Source organism: Thunnus thynnus, chromosome 17 (assembly GCF_963924715.1).
Source record: "Thunnus thynnus chromosome 17, fThuThy2.1, whole genome shotgun sequence".
Classification (NCBI taxonomy): domain Eukaryota; kingdom Metazoa; phylum Chordata; class Actinopteri; order Scombriformes; family Scombridae; genus Thunnus; species Thunnus thynnus.
In genome coordinates, this window is record NC_089533.1 from 16,526,093 (window position 1) to 16,547,652 (window position 21,560).

Below are 21,560 nucleotides of genomic sequence, written 5' to 3' on the forward strand. Positions count from 1 at the left end.
ATTTACATTTTGGAAATGTTCATTTGGCTACTGTTTTGGCAGTCTGTGCATCTGTTTAGAGGCAGGGTGTTTATATCTGTGTGCGCCCTCTGATGTTAATGTAATTCTTCGACCATATGGGGCGATGAGATAAAACAATATGGTTGGATTACATAAAGATATGACACAGAAATGCTTTTAACTGGAGCTTTTGTGTTTTATACATATTGTATGTTAAAATCCAGGTACTAATAATGCATATTGTAAATCAATTTAAAGAATTAATTGATGTCACAGTGATTGTAGAATGAACTTCGCCAATAATTGTAATAATAGGAGACTTTATTGAACCCCTTTGAGTGATTAGTGTGTCAGACTGAATACAATCTATTTGTCATATGCACACAAATATAGATCTTTCCCTCTTTCCCTCTGTCTCATTCACACACATACACACACACACACACACACACACACACACACACAGCCCCAAAATGGACATCAGAACACAGAGGCTATTTACCTCGAAAGGAGTACAGTCATTTATCCAAGAGCACAGAGAGTTCAAAGCAGTAATTAGTCTGTCTGAGGTTGAATTTTAATTACATGTTAGCATTAAGCCCAGTATTGTCTTAGGTATGCAAATGTGTGTGTGCGTGTAAAGAATTCTTATCTTACATTCACACTGACACACTTCTTGGCTGTAGCACAATGACCACAGATCCTCACCGCCTGCTGTTGTGACAGAACAGAGAGCTGGAGAGGCAGAACAAGACACAGAGTGTTTGATCACAGTATAGGCTCAGTGCCTTCATCTTTAAATAGAATTTTACATTTCCTAATTGCATGTGAAGCCATGATGACGTCATGGTGACTCAGATGCTTATTAATCGTTGCAAATGGCATGTTTCGTGAATGCATGTTAGTTGTTTTCTTTGGTGTTTACTGGGAAAATCACTCTCATTTCCTGAAGATCAAGATGTGTTTTGTTAAGTCCTGTGGAGAGCTACATTTGCATATAACCATTGCTACCATCACCTTCTCACACTGTCACGCTGTTTAATTGTCAAATTGTTAATTTGTTATCATCCCCTTGGTAAATTTTCCATTTCCTTCCCAATTTAGACCGACCAATATCAAGATTTCAGCTCACCCCACCAGTCTCATTCTTTTGAAATTGGTCTTAAGCTTTAAAACTTCTGTAATAGGAGTAACTGCTCATTTGGTCTTGTGGCATTTAGAGTTGCTTCATGTATGATGACTTTGAGTCAATTTAAAGTTATCCAGTGATGGAACACTGAGTTGTGTACAGAGGATAAGGCAGAGGAAGATGGCTGAGTGCTGAAAGTTACTGAAGTGTACTTGGCAAATAAGAACACAATGAGCTGATAGCAAATTTGATGGTGGAGAGTGAGAAGAGGAGTTCACAAAGGACAAGGTTTGAAATTAGAGAGGAAAGTGGAGGTGGAGTGAGAGTAAAGAGAAATAAGCCAGAACGAAATGAAGAAAAGTGAGTGAGTAAAAAGGTAAATGTCAAGGTAGTTAGAAATGTCACTTTTCTAAATGTTTTCACCAAATTGTTTTGAAAAGCGTGCATGACAGATTCACCAGTCTAGGCTCACAAGGATGGTACTCGCTGGCTGTGTCCAAAATCACTTCTTCATCATCGTCATTTTGCATTTTTGCTATTTAGCTGTGGCAACACACAACAGTAATTTTCACATTGTAAAATGTTCCACATTGCATTGTGGGATTGTTAGCAGAAAAGTGTTTCTTTTTTTGCTCCATTTTGAATTTTTGAGGGCACGACATAGTGGATAAATTCACACACACAATTCTGACACTCAGAGAAAGTGGTGGAGGGTAAATATAGTGTACTATATAGTAATAGAGAGTGATTTCACACTGACACAGCCACAAGAGGCAACATAGCTAGCATCCACATACCCAGAATACAACATCTTTAAGCAACAGACTACTGAGGAAGTCTGTGGCATCTACACATACAGTCATAGTATTTTGTGTAGCATTGTTATATTCAAGGGACACTGAAAAGATTAATTTAGCTGTTTTAGTTTTTTTAAGTCAATATATCATATTTGGTATTAAAGTTTGTGTGTAGTTTTGTACTAAGTGAAAGTGCCACACATGAACTGTGGTTGACATAGATGACATAGCTATTGTGGAAGGACATATAGGCTAAACCTGTTGGTCCCCAGTCAGTGCACTGTAATTATTTAACATGTACCACCTCGTAACAAAAATACTTACAGTGTAATTAAATCTGGGTCCCCTGTAAATGCATTTTTTTACCCCTTTATTTTACTTCTTTCCTTGTATCTTCTTTGTAGGTACCCAAGAGGTATTTCATCAGTACCCCATGTTTTTAGAATATTTATACTGTAATTTGCAGGCTTTAATCTAAACTGTTACTGAAAAAACTGCACCTGAGCTCACAAGATAGCATCTCTTCTTCTTTCTGCCTTTCAGCCATTGATCGTGTCCAATGGCTCTACTGTCTTTAGAGAGACAGAAAAAGAGAGAGATGTCAAGAATTATTCATGGCCACTCTAACCTGAGCAAGGGCCACTTCTCCCCGCTAGTCATTAGAGCGAGATTTCCAAAGACAACGATGAAAACAGTCTCTCATTCATCATCCGCAGCTCTCAGGTGTAGACAGCAGACAGGGGCTGAATATAATGTTGAGGCAGGAAAAACAGCACAATGGCTGGTGTGTTTTCACAATATATGAGAGGCCTGAATGAGCCGAGGGAGAAAAGAAAAAGATGGTCCTTATATTAATGTTAACACGCTGTTGCTAGCCACCAGTGTGATCAGAGTGGATACTCTGCCTTGAAACCTTGAGGGGGTCGTCCACCAGCCACAGGGTTGGCAGTTTGATCCCCAGCTCCTCCTGTCAATGTGTTGAAGTGTCCCTGAGCAAGACATTGAACCCCAAGTTGTTAGGCCAACGCCCTGCATGGCTGCTCCACCGCCATCAGTGTGTGAGTGTGTGTGTGTTTGTGAATGCATGAATGAGAAGTAAAAATTGTAAAGTGCTTTGTCTGTTAAGGTAAAAAGGTGCCATACAAGTGCAGTCCCTTTACCATTTAATGCTTTTTATCCACAAGGGAGATTTAATGTGTCCTGTCAACTGTCTCTCATCTTTGTTTTTGTGCTGTCTCCCCAAACAGGAATCTCTAGAAATGTAATTATTGATACCAGACATACCTGTCTGAATGTCATGAACTCTCCCCACCCTCCATCTTTCCCACCCTAATGACACTTACAGTATCAAATCCAGATGCCTGATATATTCAACAAACAATATTGTAATACAGTAGGGGTAGAAAAAACTTTGAAATAACGTTTCTCATTTTTGCAAACACTGTGTGAAAGATGGGTCTTATTAGTTTTCTGTGAAACCACCATACTTCCATGTCCTTGGTACACCACAGATGGTTAGTTGGACCTCGTAACTGCTATTCCTCTCTGTTGATGCTATTTATACAATATGTGTTTGGCATGTGATTTCGAAGACAACCCTTAAACATATCCTCATACATATTAAATTGTATTACAGTGTAACAGATGATTTGGAAAACACTGCCAAACATCACTGTCAAATGCTGCTACCTGATATTCAACCCAACATAACCCACCTGCATTAATTATGGGGGCAACACAACAAGCTGCAAACAACAGACTGACATATTTTCACCTTATGAAGTTGATATGGTGAACATGTTGGCATATTTACACATCCAGTAGATACAGAGCAACATTTGCATTCATTTGGAGTTGTGTTTGTGACCACCATATTTACTCTCCTTTAAGGTTCTTTATTCACTCCTGAGGGAAATATGTGGCTCTTTAGCTGCTAAATGCTCCACTGTGTAGAGATTTTTTATCTGAGACAACTGCCTGCTGCATCTGAAATTGACACAAATGAGCGAGGTGAGAGTGAATGCCTGGCCCGTTACTGTGTCATTGCAACGGAAAAATGATGCCACACTCCAACAGCTGTTCAGTCAGAAACGCTCTGCCATCAAAATTCCAGCTGGGAATACTCTGTCTTAGCCCTTTATTTTTCTCTTGTGGTCAGCAGATGGAAAAATTTGGCATTGTGATATAAGAAGTTACACCCTTCGCTTGTTTACTGGTATACGCTGGCTCTGCTTTTTTTTTTCCACTACACTATCAGATTTCTCTTCTCTCCATTCCTTGCTTTTTGTGGCTGGATGTAGAGTCACAAGTCAACATCCCAGGCAGTCCTTGTCTTTTTTCCATTAGCTTAACACAGCTATCCTTGGTTGGAGCTTTGTGTGTGTGTACGTGTGTGTGTTGCAGTTGAGTCCTACATGACCCCTTGGCATTCCAGCAGAGTGGCATAAGTCACCATCAGGGCAGTATCTATTTCTCCAGGTCGGAAATAGGCATACAAGCAGTCGGAAATCTCCATCCTGGAGCACCCTTGCTCCAACACTTGTCGTTTTCCAAATGTATGGAAAATAGTTGACGTTTGACACCTCATTCCAGCCTGTGAAGGCGACCAAAAATGACATTGTCATTGAGCCAAGTGGGCCAGTCAGTGATGAGTGAAAGATTTTAGGTGTTGACTGATGTGTCACAAGGGGCCGTGGGATAGGGTCACCTAACTGGCTACTGCTGCTATTACTATTGTTGTGCTGCTTGCTCCTGATCTAATATGAAGCCTTTGTCACTATGCTGCAGAGCTCCTAATCCCCCAGCTTTCTTTCACTATGGTGACTGTCCCCAGGTGTCCTGAACATACGGCGAGAACAGTAATCCTGGTATTTTCCCTTCTGTGTTTATCTTTACAGCTGTTATAAAATTATACTGTTGAGTCAACTGTTGGACTCCAAGCAAGAACATATTGTTTCCATTCAGAGCAGCCCCATCAGAACTGTACCCAAGATGCGTACCTACAGGGACAATTTGCTGCTATAACAACGTTCATATGTCAGGATGACCTCCTTCACCCATGCTGTAATTGTCTCACTAAACTTAATAAAACAATCGATCGGATATCAAATATTTCTGTTTGTTTGTTTGTCTCCTGTCTGTCTTTCAGTACCGGATCGGCCAGCTGTATATGATCAGTAAACACAGTCATGAACAGAGTGAACGTGGGGAGGGGGTGGAGGTGGTCCAGAATGAGCCGTATGAGGACCCCGAGCATGGAGCAGGCCAGTTCACTGAGAAGCGAATCTATCTAAACAAGTGAGTGTCATGCCATGTAACATATGTTCACTTAAATTAAATAAATGATTTACAAGGTATATAACTAACTTCTTTAACAGTCCATTGATCCCCAAAGGAGAAAAATGTGTTTGATTGTCCAGCTCCACACACACATCACATATTTTGACTTTAAGTTCTACTAATATTTAATCTCTCGCTAATAAACCTCTGCATTCTATCACAATTCATTAGGCTGCTGCTGATAAAGCTGTCAGGAGGTATTTGACAAGGACAAGATGTTGTGACTGTTTTTTTTACATTGCATAGCTGTCACTGGCACTCTCATTCTTGCAGCAGTCCTTGGTGATAAGACACAGATTAGCTGTTGGTTCGATGTCTAATGATGCGTTCATGTCATGCATCTGTAGCTGTGTAAAAATAGTCACATATAACTTATGACATCATAGGTTTTGCAAGATGTTGTGTTTGAGGAATAAGAAAGGGAAAAAATGTAGCAAAGTGTTCCTTTTCGACTCTTTCCAAGCTCGTTTCCAGCGGGACCTGTGTTTTGGTGAATTTGATAAGCGTGAAATTGAGTATTTGATTTTCTGTTATGTAGATTACAATTGAATTAGCTACTGCATGCAAAAACAAGTCAAGTGTGGTCTCCTCACCCTCTTTTGTGAATTTGCTGTGAATGTGACCCTTGTGACACACTGCTGCACAGAAAAAAATTACAGTGAGAAAAAAACATGTTATGTACATTTGTACAAAATATTAGACGCTTTTCATTGAGTACTCTGATGAGGTGAATCCAGGTGAAAGCCTGGGTTCACCTCATTGATTTCCCTCATTGAATCTCTAACGATCGCAAAGGATGACTTGTACACAAACAGAACGGTTGAGTTGGAGAAGAAATTTAAGGATTTGACACAACGGCAACAGGGATTGTGAAAAGAGGTTAATACTGAGTGTACGTATATAGACATCACTGACAGACTTTATAGTATGTTTGATTGGTTCTCTCTTTCCCAGCTAGAATTTGTTGGGTTTTCTTATCTTAGCTGTTCTTGGTGCATTAATCTGTGCATGGCTTCCTTCAACAGCAATGATTCAGTTCGCTCCTGGTCAGTCATATACTGCAAGCCTATCATCACACACTCCAATAATTCCAATAAATCCACACCAAACACTTGGCAGTGGGACAAATCCATCAATATAGCCAACTCCTCTCAAAGTAATGTAATTTAAAACTATTGATTTCCATAAAGAGATCGGACCACAGGGTCAGCTGCAGAGCAGTGCAGTTGAGCTGGTATGGATTCCACATCTTGCTCAAGCACTTGCAGATATAAACAACTAGATCCAGGTGTGATGTACTGTATTGATGTTTAGGCAGGACCTAAATGGATGAAGGTTTCAACAGTTAACATAGGTGGAGGCAGGCATTGTCTTTCATAGTAGCTCATTTCAGCGACAGGAGATTGTAGTGTTGCATAGTAATAAGACTGATAAGAGATAAGATTGTGTTATAGAGCAAAATAACTTATCCCTATAATAATGGGCACTTGGGTGCTCACTTATCCAGTTCTTTAATGATTTTAACTGTGTCCTGGAAAGTTGCTTTACAGTATTTTTTGTACAATTTCACTTCCATGTCTTCTGTTGGTGTGATAAGTCCGCATTGAGCAAAATAAAGTACTGTTAGAGACCACTGTGGCACTCAAAATACTCAAAAGTAAGACAATGAGACAGAGATGAAAAGACAGCAGCATGGAGAATAGCAGAGTGAGATGCAGAGAGGGTGAGGTTTTGTGGTCAGAAGTGACAAGTAAGTGGGCCTTTGGGAAATGTGAAGTGTCATTGACAGAGGAAGGTTTAGTGCCGTTTTGTGTGTGTGTGTGCTTGTCTGAGTGTTGCTGTTTGTGTGGGCAGAGAAAAATAAAGTCGGCGCAAGTGATGGATAATTTGAGCAGTCACTGTCGGACACCGCGCCTGCCTCTCTCCGCCCACAAGCCACCTGTTACCATGTTATAGCTGCAGTCTGTGCATGTGTGTGTAATAAGTGTGTGTGTGGGTGTGTGTGGGTGGGTGGGTGTCGGACTTGTAGATAAGGCAGTGTAGGGACATGTGACCAGTCTGCTGTGTCTGGACACTCCCCTGGCTGTTTGACAGCCCACTGGAGGGAGACCAGAAGGAACCATCCGTCTCATGTCCTAGTAGCCCCTACAGACTCTTAGTGACAAACCAGTGTAATCTCCATATGGAATAAGAGGGGAAGAGGGTGATAACGTGGGAGTTAAATTAATCCACGGATGGTTTAACCGAGAATTATCCTGAAAATTTAATTTGGCAGAAATTTAATGATAGCTGTGTGTGCAATTGTGGTGCTATTGGCCTTGCTTGATTGGCTGATATTCAGTCAGGCAGAAATCTGGACCAACTGTGATTTTGGCTGCAGTGAACTGTTTCTGATGGGACTCAATAATGAGAAAGTCTCCAATCAAGATTTGGTGTCCTATTGTTAAAAGTGTCCAAGGTTTAAAAAGAAATCTGCTCTATTCACCTGTGAGTTTTTGTATTTCCAAAATCTGCGGCTTGGCAATTTCCCCTCCAGCTAACCAAGCTGTTGTTCCCCTTCCCCCAGTGATCTTTTGCATTTTGATTGGATGCCCAATGAGGTGCCTGGCTGCTCGGCTTCAACTATCAGCATTTAGAGTACATTTGTGCTGAGTAATAGCTAGTCCTCTGTACTTTTCCACCCTCTGTGTCCCTCTCTACATCTATCATGGTGCAAGCTCTGGAGAAATTCTACTGCAGGTTGCAGGGTGTAATCAGTATAATCAACTTTCCCAGGGGGCCATCATGGCTGCCTTGTATGGCCTCCATTATGGCTCCACACAGCTGGATGCTTTCTGGATGATAGTGCCAAGGAAAAGATTGGAGAAACTTTAAAAGAGGAGCACTCTCTGACTGAACAGCACATAAGCTATTTGTCTCATCTTCTCCTTCAGTTCACTAATCCCTTCACTTCTTTTTATGTGTTTCAGCAAGCTGCCCAGTTGGGCCAGAGCAGTGGTCCCTAAAATTTTCTATGTCACAGAGAAGGCTTGGAACTATTACCCGTACACTATCACAGGTAATGCCTTAATTACACATCCCTGCACTTGAATCTATAATGTACATTCAAAAAGTGTGCACATTCATGCAATACACACATTATTACCTACTGTTCATTATATTATCTAACAAAAATTAGTCTCCCTCTTTTATAACGTTACCCTCTGCTGATTTGTACAACACATACACACACACACACTCCCGTTTTCCGCGGCCTTCCACAAACATGATCCGGTTCACCTGCTGGCAGCCATTATATGGGATGACTGGGAGGGCAAAAGGATATAGAAGCAATATTCTGTCCAACACAATCCACAATGAGTAGAGGGGAGGGAAGGATGTGTGATGGAGAGATGGCAGACAGGTCTTAATTAAGGTGTGTAAGGCTAAACATTAAGTTTGTAAACCATCTAGTATGATATATTTATATTCACCAAAATTATAAGGAATCAGTGGAAGTATGACATGAAAGAAAATAGCATCATCTTATTTGCATTTTTATTGTAATACACCAATCTCTGTATCAAAAGTTTGTATGATGTGTTACATAAAATACAACTGCACCTGTTTTTCAAAGGCATATTATGATGTCATATGTTATTGTGGCACATTCAGCACACCTGACACTTTAAGTGTTGTTTTTATCATCTGTTTACACCAGGTTGCAATATCCTTCAGACTAACCTGACACAAAGATAGTGTTAGTATTTGTGAACGTGCCAGACAGTTATTTTGAAGCTGTTCTGTTGTGGTATTCCTGTAAAATGTTTCAGCATTATAGTCTGTCACAACTTTTGAAAGTTAAACAAGTATTCAGCAGATTCAGATGCTTTAAATGCTACAAAAAATATTGTGAGGACATAAACCATCAGCAGTCTGCAGATATCACATTGCCACATAGTTATGTTGAACTTTCAATAACTGTGAGCACTGCAGTAAGCTAAACAACATGGAAGCAGCTGCACAGGGACGTGCAACTCATCTGTACGAACGGTATGTCCATGTGACAAACATGTGACTAAATATGCCTTCAGTAGGATCATGCAAATACAAAAAATCAGTGTCACAGATTTTAAAAAAAAACAAAAAACAAAACAGGACTTCATGTCATAACAAAATTGACTCTTCTTATGTTTTTTCAAATGGAACTGAAGTGATATTGCTGAGGCTTAATGTTCCTTTTTCCACTCTGAACTAAATTATTTTTTTCTCCTCTATTCTCCTCTGATCTGTCTCATACCGTTTCATGTCTTTGTTCTCTTCTACCTGTCTTCACACACTTCCCATTTCTGTCCATTCCACTGATGGCCTCTGCTGGGAATGTGGTCAGAGTACACGGTGAGTAATTTTAATGTGTCTGCAGCCATGCATGCACACACAAAATCACACATACAGCGCACTTGATCCAACAGCTGACATGTAAATCAGTGGGTTGGAAGCTAAAGGGTTAGGTGAGAGTTTATGCTGGCACGGGATGGAAAATGTGTATGGGATTTTTTTCTGATACAATCCAGTTTCCTCTAACATGAATTCATGGTCGCTTGAAATTAAGATGAGACATATTTTCAACATATTTATCATGTAACGCAAAACCGTCATAGTACCAACCATTATTGTCAGGGATAACATATTCTGAAAGTATCGTATCATGAGTTATACTGTGATTTCCACCTAATGTGCGTGTTTGTGTGTGTGTGTGTGTAAGTGAGAGAGCGGGAGACAGACTTCTGCACGTGTTTGTGATATTATTCTGACCTTCATTCATCAGATTTTGCTCACAGCCCCTGAAGCTTAATGCAAATAGAAACAACATCTTGTCTCAGATTTTGGCATTTTTTATGCAGTGACATTTAAATACAAACATCCCATCTTTGAGACACAAGTAATTTCACATCAGTGGAAAAACCCAGTGTGATCTGGAACCTTGATGAAATCCAACCAGCATGTTTTATATTTAATTTTTTTTACAGCTACGTTTGTTTGTTTTTTCTCCTTTTGTCTTTGTGATTATTTTATGTTATACATGATTATGAAAAATGAGAATAGCCCCGAACTTACAGCATCAAAACAAACACTGTGCATGCAAGTAAAAATGGAGAGGAAAACTGGGCATATTACCTCAACAGTCAATAGCAGACTGTAATTGGCATCAACTATCCCTTCATTCATTTTCTACTCATCGTCCAAGTCCGAGCTGTCTGGCAGCAGACTAAGCAATGTAACCCAGATGTCCTTCTCCTTGGCTGCTTCCTCTGTGTCTTCCTGGGTAATTATGAGGTATTCCCAGGCCAGGAATAATATGTAATCCCACCATTATGTTGTGGGTCTGCCCCGGGGTCACCTCCCAGTTGGATATGCCTGGAATACCTCCACAGGGAGGTGCCCAGGATGAATCTTAATCAGAATCCTGATCGACGAAGGAGCACAGGTCCTACTCTAAGCTCCCTCCAGATATCTGAACTCCTCACCCTTCCTATAAGGATAAGCTTAGGCACCCTGTGAAGGAAACATACATGTTATATCTGAAAAGTAATTGCTTCAATCACCATCCCAGAGCTCATGACAATAGAGGTTGATTTAATATGAAAAATGCATCTCTGCTGCACCAGTCCACTAGTCAAAATCAAGTAATTAAGGAAATTTACCTTAGAAAACATTAAGAGACCCCACAGCTCTCACTGGTATAACTGGTTAATCGACTGTTGCTGAGAAAAAGCACTAATGATTTTCTCTGGGACATTTGGGAGACTGGCCTGCCCACCTTATGTCAAAGGCAGCAAGGAAACATCAATGAAACACAGATAAACAGCGGCAGGCTGATCGTCTCCCCTGAGCTACTTTGGACATCTGGATGTGTGAGGAAGGTCATGGCAGCTCATGTGGAAGTCATTTTTCCTAACTCAAGAACTGTAAGAGTATAAATGTTGCTGAAAAGGAGAATATGTGTTCTCTTTCTTGGAAAAATACACCGCGGGTTTACAAAACAGCTCCTCCAGTGTATTCTCATTTCAGTAAGAGCTCCCTAACCCTCCAACAAGACAGAGGGAGGCTTGTAAGTTAAACAAGTATTAATAGTCGGTGTTGATGGTGCTTGTGTCATCACGCTGCCTCATGGGACTGATTCGGCTTGGGAAGGTTTTGTTATGATTAGCCTGAGGTGGGTGGTGGCGAGGCAAAAGATGAGGATAATGAATGTTAGTGCAAATGATCATGACCTAGATTTTTTTTTAAAAAGCAGACGTAAATGATAACAGATTAAAGGAACTGACAAAGTAAGACCACAAAAACAAATCGTGGGGAAGCAACCAATGCATAAACACATCACACACAATGCCTGAATTGTGTTGGTGCATTAGCCCATGAAAACGCCGCACATTGTGATACTGGTGAAGATTCCTGGACAATAAGGACTATGATGAGGAAATGAATAACGAGGAGTCAATGATGATTTCCAATAAAGCTTAATCAGTCTTCTGTGAATGACGTTATCTCCTCCAGGATGAAGGTTTATGTGTTTCTCACATGTACATGCACTTTTCTCACTGTCTCCTTCTAAGACTCTCAAGGCCAGTAAGCTCAACTAGGCAGCAAAGCTTTACTGCACTGTGCACAGTAATTACAGTGAGAAAAGGCATATACTCTCTCTCTCTCTCTCTCTCTGTCTTTTTCTTACACACACACACACACACACACACACAAACTCACACACCTATGCATTCACCATGAGCTCCCAGCATCAAGCCCTATAGTTTATTCTTTCCTGTGCTGCAGGGCAAAATTGATCTGTGGTGTTGCGTCTGTCCTGCTGTGTCACACACACATAAACACACACACACACACACACACACACTGGCTTGTATATCAACAGCTTATGTAACCAGTATTCCACTCTTTGGTTGTATAATAATGGGAAGTGTTAAGCTTTAATCTAATCAAGCTGCTGTGTTTAAGAGCCGATGTCAACATGGCCAAAGGCAATAAAGTGTGTGTGTGCGTGTGTGTGTGGTGCTGCTCATGAGCAATGCCATTGTAAATCTACACAGTGAGAGAATAATCATTATTGCTCATCTGGTTTGGGTGATAAAACACAGACGTAGAGACACACAATTAGTCTCTCATCTAATCCTGTGGATCAGGTGACAGCAATCTAACTATGTGATGTGTGTAATTATCCCGGGACAAAGTCACCACTGTGCATATGAATTTCTGAATCTCTTGTCTTTTTTTTTTGTCCCCTCCAGTGCTCCTTCCTGCCCAAGTTTTCCATCCACATAGAGACCAAATACGAAGACAACAAAGGGAGCAATGATAATGTGAGTAGAGCTGGGAGTGGCGTGTGGTCGGGAGGGTATTGTGTGGGTAGATCTGACAAAGAAAGAGGGGATCTCAGCATGGCTTTTCAACAGATTTCGGGTTTTCTTTTTTCAGGTGTTTCACACCATCTTCTCTCTTGTACCTTCACACACCTGTCTGTTTTACTGCTTCGTCTTTTTTTTTCTTCACAACCTTCTTCTTTCTTCAAAGCCTCTAAATCAGCACTGGTGAATTCTCATTGTCAAAGGGTTATTGCATCACTGTGCCTTCATCTAATTGTAAAATTTTGCCCATAATTCTGTCAGTGTTTTTTATTAAGTGAAGAGGATTAGCAGTCATTACACTGTGTTGCGTTATCAAGTCTTTCAGTGAAATAATTAATTTTGCTCAAACTAATTTGCATTTATTGATATCTCACTCAAGACCACAAGCCTACTTTAAATCTTTCGATGATGTTTTTCGATTGAAATGTTAATGTTTCTTGAAAAGGAGATCATTATAGAAAGTTGTGTCGATGAGCTACAGTTGAAAGTAGAAATCATAAACTCTTCACCACCTGCCTCAGTTCTGTGACACTTCCATTAACAGCTTAAAGTCACAAAGATCACAGAACCATTTCTCCAGTTTAGTTCATTTTAATGAAAGTTATTGGATTGGTAGTTTTAAACCATTATTGCCAATTCAATTAAGTATAGCAGAAACACATGGATATTTCTAATGATAATAATATGAAACAAGATTTGAAGGAAACTATTACATAAGACAAAAGTAAATGTTGATTTTCTCTTACAGCATCATGACAAACTTTTAGTTTTGTTGAGTCTCTCATCATTGTTGAAAGCACTTTGCTTGCTCTCCGCCTCTCCTTAACAGTCTGAAGGTTATGCAATACTGCAGAAAACAAAGAGGTCGCAGCTCCACTCAGTGGTGGGTCACGGGTGCTGCAAATTCATTGCGATGGTTTCACAGATGGTCATAATTTCACATCTGAAACTGAGCGTAACAAGTGAGGGTGTTGTAGAAGCGAGTGCAGAAGAGTTTACACTTCCCCCCGTCACCTTCACCATTTGTGCAGTCGCTGCTATTATTTCTCTTTTCTCTCTCTCTCCTCTTCTCCTATTTGTTTTAAAAACCTTTCCATCTCTCTGGCTGCCCTTTCTTCCTTCCGCTATGACTGTACAAATACAGTCTAAAGTATGTAGGAAGTATCATCAACTCTCTGTGATGCAGGAGCTGTGAAAGCGTTCTGAAAAGAACATATAACCATATCCAACATTGCTTTGTCGTTAGTGTGAGTCACACAGGAAGAAATCACTGACCACACAGTGTGTCACTAAGTGTGTGAGTCACATTTATCCTCACAGTTTGTTAAGTGTATTGTTTGAGATTAAAACCAGAAGTAAAGAGGGTGCTCATCATGTCATCTATGCTTTGTGCATTAAGCCCCCTTAACCTCGTTGAACCTTTGCTTTCCTGTGAATTTTTTTTTTTTCCAAACTGAATCACCTTTCAGACCATTTTTAACACATCCAGTGTGTGTGAAGGTGCACCACATATATCCCACAACATTTGTCACCCCTTAAAGTGCATTATTGATTTAGCTGTCCTCACATATTGAACTCTGTTTGTTCCTCAGATCTTTGGCAGCGAGCCTAAAGATGAAGAAACAGAGGTGTGTTTCGTGGACATCGCTTATGATGAGATCCCTGAGCGCCACTACAAGGAGTCAGAGGTGAGGAGGGTCAAGCCACTGATATTAGGATACACTGTGTGAACGAATAAATGAACATGCACATGCACACATGGCAGAGATAAAGAAAGAAGGAAAGACAGATGAGATTGTAAAAGGAGAGAATAGAGGCGAGAGGATGTAGATGCAAAGAAGAACAAGGGGAGAAATGAGAAATAAAGAGAAGAGATGGCATGTACTCTGTGAGCAGAGTAAACACAATAGTGTGTTATTTCTCTCTGGCAGCACCAGCTCACTTTTGACCACCAGCTGGCCATGATGGAAGGGAGGGAAAATCATTTTTATGTGTGGGGGGGAAATGATGGACACTTGCTGTGGTGATTTGACATTTGTATGCATGTGCGCGCCCGTCTATCAGGGCGTGATGGTCATAAAGAGCTGAGCTATTAATAATCAAGAGGGGTCATGACAGCACTGCGGTGGTGTTTTATTATTGACACTCCCACTTACTCACACACACATATAAACACCTCCCACTGGGCTTTATGGTCTTCTGCTTTTGTCCACTCAGAACTAAGAATAGCACAGAGATGCCATCCAGGGCTAAACGTGGATGTCAGATGGCTGTATGTAAATATCATTTGATTTGAAAAGACAGATGGGTTTTACATACACTGCAATCACACCTGACAATGCACCACAGAGGCCGGTGTCATGAATGAATGAACCACAGTTACCAGTGTGGTCACATGATCAATGCACTAATAGCAAGTGTGTGTTTTTGCCTGCACACAGACGTCATCACATATTTTTCGGAATTTAAATAAAAGAGAATAATAACATAGCTACTCGTTTCATACTCTTTCCTGGTTCATTATATATGGATGTTATCTATGGATGGAATAGTATGACATTATGTGAAATAAGCTTATTTGCTTTCATGCTGAGAGTTAGATAAGAAGATCGATACTACTCTCATATCTGTCCGTTCAATATGAAGCTACATCCAGCAGCCACTTAGCTTAGGTTAGCACAAAGATCGGAAACAGGATGGACAGCTAGCCTGGCTCTCAAATGAACCTGTCTACCAGCACCTGTAAAACTCACTTATTAAAACTTTTAATCTGGTTTGTTTGAAACAATATGTTGTAATTTTAAAGGGGATTACGCATAGATGTATTATAGGAAATGGATACCATAGACAGATAGGCGCCCATTCAGTCAAATGAAAATTGCTCGCCTGATGCATTAGCCAAAAAACTTTAAAACTTTAAAATCACTTTTCTAGAAAGTTTTATGATACAAAACCTTTGTGGATTAAAAATTAATAATACAGAGTAATAATTAACCTTGTTGCACTCTGAGGTGTTCTGTCAACAGTATTGCAGACGTCTCATTTATAATGGGGGTCTATGGGGAAATAGCTTTTTGGGCTGCAAGGGAATTTATTTGCTGCAATATGAGTGGGTACTCGGGGAAATTGGCAGCAAGGCTGAGTGGCTGCACCATATCCAGCTCGCTTAATACATCCATGGGGTTATGTGCCAGACTATTTCTTGGCTGTGTGCAGTAACCTCCTGGAGTCTTGTCATTGCTGGGTCTCCGCTGGTTGCTCCAGGAAGTTAGTGCACCCAGCCAAGAAATAGTCTGGCACATCATCCCCCATAAAACCACAATGTGTGAACATATAATGTGTTCATTGGTGAACTTTGGAGTTGCTAGTAGGCAGACTTCGTTACCTTTGAAGAGCGAGCAAAGCTAGCTGTTTCCCCCTTGTTTCCAGTCTTAGTCTGTGCTAAGCTAAGCTAACCAGCTTCGGACTGTAACATCATATTAACTGTACAAAAGTGTACAATCTTCTCATCTCTTAGCAGGAAATCATTTAAGTATATTTCCCAAGATGTCAAACCTGTCCATTAAATTTTAATTTGACAGCCCCAGGCATCTGTAGCGATGTCACTCACTTAATTTTAGTTTCAAAACTTCAGTGCATATATTTCTTTCTACGCCCATAGCTGTATTTTGCAGTTTCATTGTCATTTAATTGTTGAGGAAATTGTTCAGGAAATTGTTCAGGAAACGCTTCATCAAATCTGGAAAAGTTTAAGGTGAAATATAAATTGACACGATATTTCAAAACAGAGGTAGCTCTCATTAGATTGTTTCATCTTTTTCCTTTTTGTCTGCCAAGAAACTTTATAGCAGTTTTTATGTGCAGACAAATGCAACAGGCCTCCTCCACCTCCACTGTAAATATTTCCCCGCAGGGATGGAGAGAGTTGTGTATCACCCCTGCACACACTCTGTCACAGTCAGACATATAACCCTAAAGACAAATGAGCACTACTGTATAATTAGTCTATAGGGAGAAGTGATTAATGTATGTAAAGTCTGTGATTAGGGACCTCCTGTTGTGCAGCTTGGCTGTACTCTGCATGTAGCTGATAATGAAGGTAGGTGATCCTGTCTCAGGCAGGGAGGGAGAAATTAGTGTGTGTGTGAGAGAGAGAGAGAGAGAGAGAGAGAGAGAGAGAGAGAGAGAGAGAGAGAGAGAGAGAAGTGAGGTAAAGTATGGGGGGAAAAAAGCATTTTAATAAGGTCTTAACCAATTCTTTAAGACATTTTTTGGCTTTCCTTTCCCACATGCTCAATAATGTGATGAGATTTTCCAGATGAAAAAACATCTTATTTTCTGAACCTGCTGTCTCATGGTCTTGTAGGACTTGCGGCATTTCAAGTCAAAGAAGACTAACCGAGGCCTCCTACAGGAAGGATGGATCAACACCCAAGACCCCATCATGTGCTCCTACAAACTAGTGACAGTCAAGTTTGAAGTCTGGGGCCTGCAAACACGCGTGGAGCAGTTCGTACACAAGGTCAGGACGAAAAAAGTTCTTGGATCAACTTTTTTTTGTTGAGACAAGTTCTACAGAAATAAACTCTTACACAGCCAAACTTTTTGACCCGTATAGATTGCTGTCAGCGCCCGAAGCGTTTCATTTTCTGCTCTGAAATCATATGATACACAACCAGTCGGCCAAATCAGATGTTCCATTATCACCCTCTACAATATCTACCCTGTTCACTTCCTGCAGATTGCCCTGCACCATCTCACTTTACCTTGGCTGCACAGTTTAAACTTCTTATCTTGTATTTCCCAAATCCATTTTGCCTAGCCCTCTACAGCATCTGTCCCTCGGGTGAACTGTCCCTGTCCTCTTCTTCTTGCCTGAGGCACACACACACACACACACACACACACACACAGGCAGGCATGGTCATTACTCACCTGGTAACGCCAGGAGTGACTCATATTAATCACATTCCTCAGGGGGTGAACGGAAACCTTTTGCACTTAAAATGTTTTGAAACTCTCAGCGGCCTTCAGAATGAACTCAATCTGATTCACATCTTCTCTCCTTGAACTCCCTCCCTGCCTGCACCCCTCTCTGACTTTCTTCCTCTGTGATCTCGCCTCTTTTCTCTTTTCTTTTTTTTTCCAATTCTGTTCAGGTGATTCGAGATGTCCTGCTGTTAGGACACAAGCAGGCCTTTGCCTGGGTGGATGAGTGGATAGGTAAGTGTCTTTGGGTTAGTTTTATAGCCGTCGATTCGCCTCAAGATTGCTGTTTGATGTTGTGGAAAAACTAAAGTCTGTTTACCCTCATGTGGAACATAGTTTACTTGATGTAGTACAATCTGTGTGACTCAAATCCAAAGTATAGCTCATAGCAAGTATTATCAAACTGATACAGCTGATAAGGATGTCTTTTAAAGGGCTAGTGTGGCTAATTTTTAGGTTGTAAACACTGAAAAAAACTATTCATATATGATGTATTTCTATTATCTCAGGAACAGATAACAGCTGGTTTACCCATCTTTTTCATCACTTTCACATTCCCGTACATACCGTGAATATTATACACTATTGTTTTTGGCTTGGAACATTGAAACATATATAAAAATGAAAAAAAGGTCTCTGTATGGACAGAGAACCCTCTTGTTTAGCACTTTATCCTAAAATGCCAACTGACAAAAACTCAGTGCTCAAACTGTATAAAGAAGTGTTTATTGTATTTCATGACACTTAGTGAAATGAATGAAGCTGTCTGATTTCAGCTTCCATCCTCTGGTGGTATTAAAGCCACATACTATAGATGTGGTTTCCATGTTTATAGAAACTTCACTGTTTTCTGCTGTAGGCTCTCTTTTCATCTCCACTATTTAATGATTAATTTCTACGGAGCCCCCAAAGTCCCAAAAGAGGATATTTTTTAATCTTGTCCACACAAGTTATTATCTTGTTCTCTAGGACTATGGAGGCTCCGAAGAGTTCACATTTTTTCTGAGGCGTTATTATTTAACTTATTCTCTAACCACTGTGTTTCAAGCAACCTGTCATAAATGTTTCATTATCTGCTTTGCACAAGCTGCTGTAATAACAGATGCACAGATGTAACCATGCACTTACTCACAAGTGCACATATAAAACGATGCTCTCCCTTCTGATAGGTGTTGGATTTGAACCACTTGGCATGAACCCTCTCTGATCAGTATCTTCACGACTTGGTGCTATGCAGCTTTCTTTTTGAAGAATCCCAGGGCTTATGTAGCTTCTGATAGAGATGTCAGAATAATCAATGTAACATCAGAGACTGAGTGTGTAGTGGGCAAAGCTAACCATCACTGCAATATTAAACAGATAGATTTAGATATATTTAGCACCAGTATTTCAAACGAGGCTATTTTTACAGGCCAATAAAAGATACTGGAGACATTCTTTAATGTTTTTTTAATTAGTAAATATCATAGTATGTTTGGAAGCTTCTTATATAAGCCAAACCAAACAGTAAGTTCAGGTGATTTAGTACTTATAGGGCATCTTATTAAACTTTATAGACATTGCTGCATGTTCACAGTTTGCTATTTTGTATATCATATAGCTATAATCCTTTCTCTTGTTGTCTTGACATAGAACCCACATAACATTTCTTGGATTTTTTAAATAAAGAGTAACCATGGCCAACATCTTCTGTAGAATTATGAACTTACCTTCATCCTCACAAATCAGGAGAGTCCTATCTCTCTTTCTAATCCTGCAATGCATCCATCCCAACAGACATGACCATGGAGGAAGTGAGAGAGTACGAGCGTGCCACACAGGAAGCCACCAACCTGAAGATCGGCACCTTCCCCCCAGCCATCGCCATCACAGCGACGCCCCTGCCATCCAGCACCCGCAGTGGGCCCAACAGCGCCCCGTCCACTCCCCTCTCCACCGAGGCCCCAGAGTTCCTGGCAGTGCCAAAGGAGCGTCCCAGGAAGAAATCAGCTCCGGAGACCTTGACCCTGCCGGATCCGGGCCGCAGGGATTCACTCTTCAAACTGCCCAGCTTCTTCTCCTGGAACTCCAGTCCACAGCCAGAATGAAAGCAGGGCTGTCCCACTGGTGAACGCCCTCGACCTGTGGATCAGTGGAGGATGCCTGCCCAGCACATCCCACATTGCCCCCTCAGCCAGCTGAAGTGAATGAGACTTTTCACTGTCCTGGTGATCCCAGCCTCCCCCTCCCTCCCTCCCTTCCTCCCACCCCTCTCTCTCAGCAGACTCGCCAGTGTTACAGCAAAGCCAACAGCTCTCAGACTGCCTTTACAGGTACAGGCAGGCAGCCTGATCTCCAAAGCAAAAAGTCTTGCAGGTGTAAAGGTAATAGCTCATCCCATTGAGAGTCTAATAAAAGCAACTGGAGACTCTTCATTATCACCTTTTCCTCAGATAACAGCCAGCCAGCACCACGCATCAGACCGTAAGAACTACGGAGTCCAATTAGCCAGACTGAGTGTAGCGTACATTCCTGAAAATGTTTCACCCCTCAGAGCATCACCTTGCTTTTTATCCGAGCTCAGGGTGTGTTGATAAGATATGATGAGATTCAATCACTGCACATAAACTTTAAATGTACAGAACTTGAGTTTTTGCTTTACCTTTAGCATCAGGATCTCTCTGGCTTTGTTAACTGGAGCTTGTGGTTTATGGTATCTATTTATGTGGTTGGGACTTTTTGACAGATTCATGTTGGCCACTGTATCAGTTGAGTATTATGGTTTTCACAGTAAGGTGTAAGGTGATTGTGTATTCTTGTAAATACTGTATGAACATTGAATAACAAGTGAAATGTCAGTACTTCTAAAAGAATATCATATCCAGTGACGAGGCCGCTATGAACTTGCTGTTATGTATTTTAAAAGACAGGATTCTCGCTATCTTCTGTAAGTGTTTGTTTATTATAGTGAGTTCTGTCAGCCATAATGTCTTCAAATGACTTATGTAATTGCATGATTTTGACTGCAGGAGCTGTTCTCTGTTTTATCTGCCTCATACTTGATGTTGTGTTTTAAATGAGTTTTTACAAACTGGTTTATATGTCGTTTTGCTCCTATAATCATTTCAGCTGTATTCATTTTCAGTCATGCTGTTAGTGGGTTTTGTATTCAGTAGATTAAATGAAATAAAATACTGTTGTAGCTGTAATTGTGTGAGGAGTCTTTGCTAAAAGACCATTTGTTTAAATGGAATTAAACAGAACCACTTAAAGCAAGTAAACTTATTATCTAAGACAATTCAGAAGCAAAAGGATTTATTAAAATTTAGAGATGATGAAGCACTTGTGGGGTTCCTACGACTTCGCTCATAACATGACTTCAAATATCAGCAGACTAGATGTATCTATAAATGCTAACGATGAAACCCTGTTATTTTTCTGGCCTCAATTATTGCTCTGTGCTTTCATTTATAGTATATTTAAAATAACTTTTTGAACATTGTACATTTTTTACACTGATTTTTCATCAAAAAAACCTCTTGCACACCTGAATCATCTTTGTGACAGGTACGTGGAGTAGACACGTAGTTCAAGGAAGAAGGGACATCTGCACACTGTCTTCACTCGCTCAGTAAAGATCCTTTAATATATATACGTTCTGGTCAAAGACCTTCTTAAGGTATAATTCCTTTAATGCACTTTGATTTCTAACTGCTCATGTCTGAGCTCAAAGATAATAAGACTTTTATAAAGCATTTTATAATCGTCAATAATGAAAATAACCATCAGTTGCAGCCCTAATGACTATTAATTTCCATGGTCAATTGTTCTTTTTTTATTCATACTATAAAACTGTGGTATTTTTACACTGCAGTTGGTTCCATGAAGTAGAAACAAACAATTGTTCTGGAAACTTTTGAGAGTGCAGTC

General features: G+C 40.4%; 1 protein-coding gene across 1 annotated transcript in view; it reads left to right on the forward strand.

Moving 5' to 3' along the window:
- The window catches only part of LOC137200996 (cytoplasmic phosphatidylinositol transfer protein 1-like), a 51,372-nt gene extending 30,533 nt beyond the window's left edge, over nucleotides 1-20,839 (forward strand). Inside the window, exons 2-9 of the mRNA XM_067615791.1 lie at nucleotides 5,075-5,223; nucleotides 8,235-8,323; nucleotides 9,635-9,642; nucleotides 12,546-12,617; nucleotides 14,255-14,350; nucleotides 17,029-17,184; nucleotides 17,822-17,885; nucleotides 19,428-20,839. Of these exons, the coding sequence (XP_067471892.1) occupies nucleotides 5,075-5,223; nucleotides 8,235-8,323; nucleotides 9,635-9,642; nucleotides 12,546-12,617; nucleotides 14,255-14,350; nucleotides 17,029-17,184; nucleotides 17,822-17,885; nucleotides 19,428-19,738 (945 nt within the window). The 3' untranslated portion in view covers nucleotides 19,739-20,839. The remainder of the gene's footprint in view (nucleotides 1-5,074; nucleotides 5,224-8,234; nucleotides 8,324-9,634; nucleotides 9,643-12,545; nucleotides 12,618-14,254; nucleotides 14,351-17,028; nucleotides 17,185-17,821; nucleotides 17,886-19,427) is intronic.
- The last annotated feature ends 721 nt before the right edge of the window (nucleotides 20,840-21,560 follow it).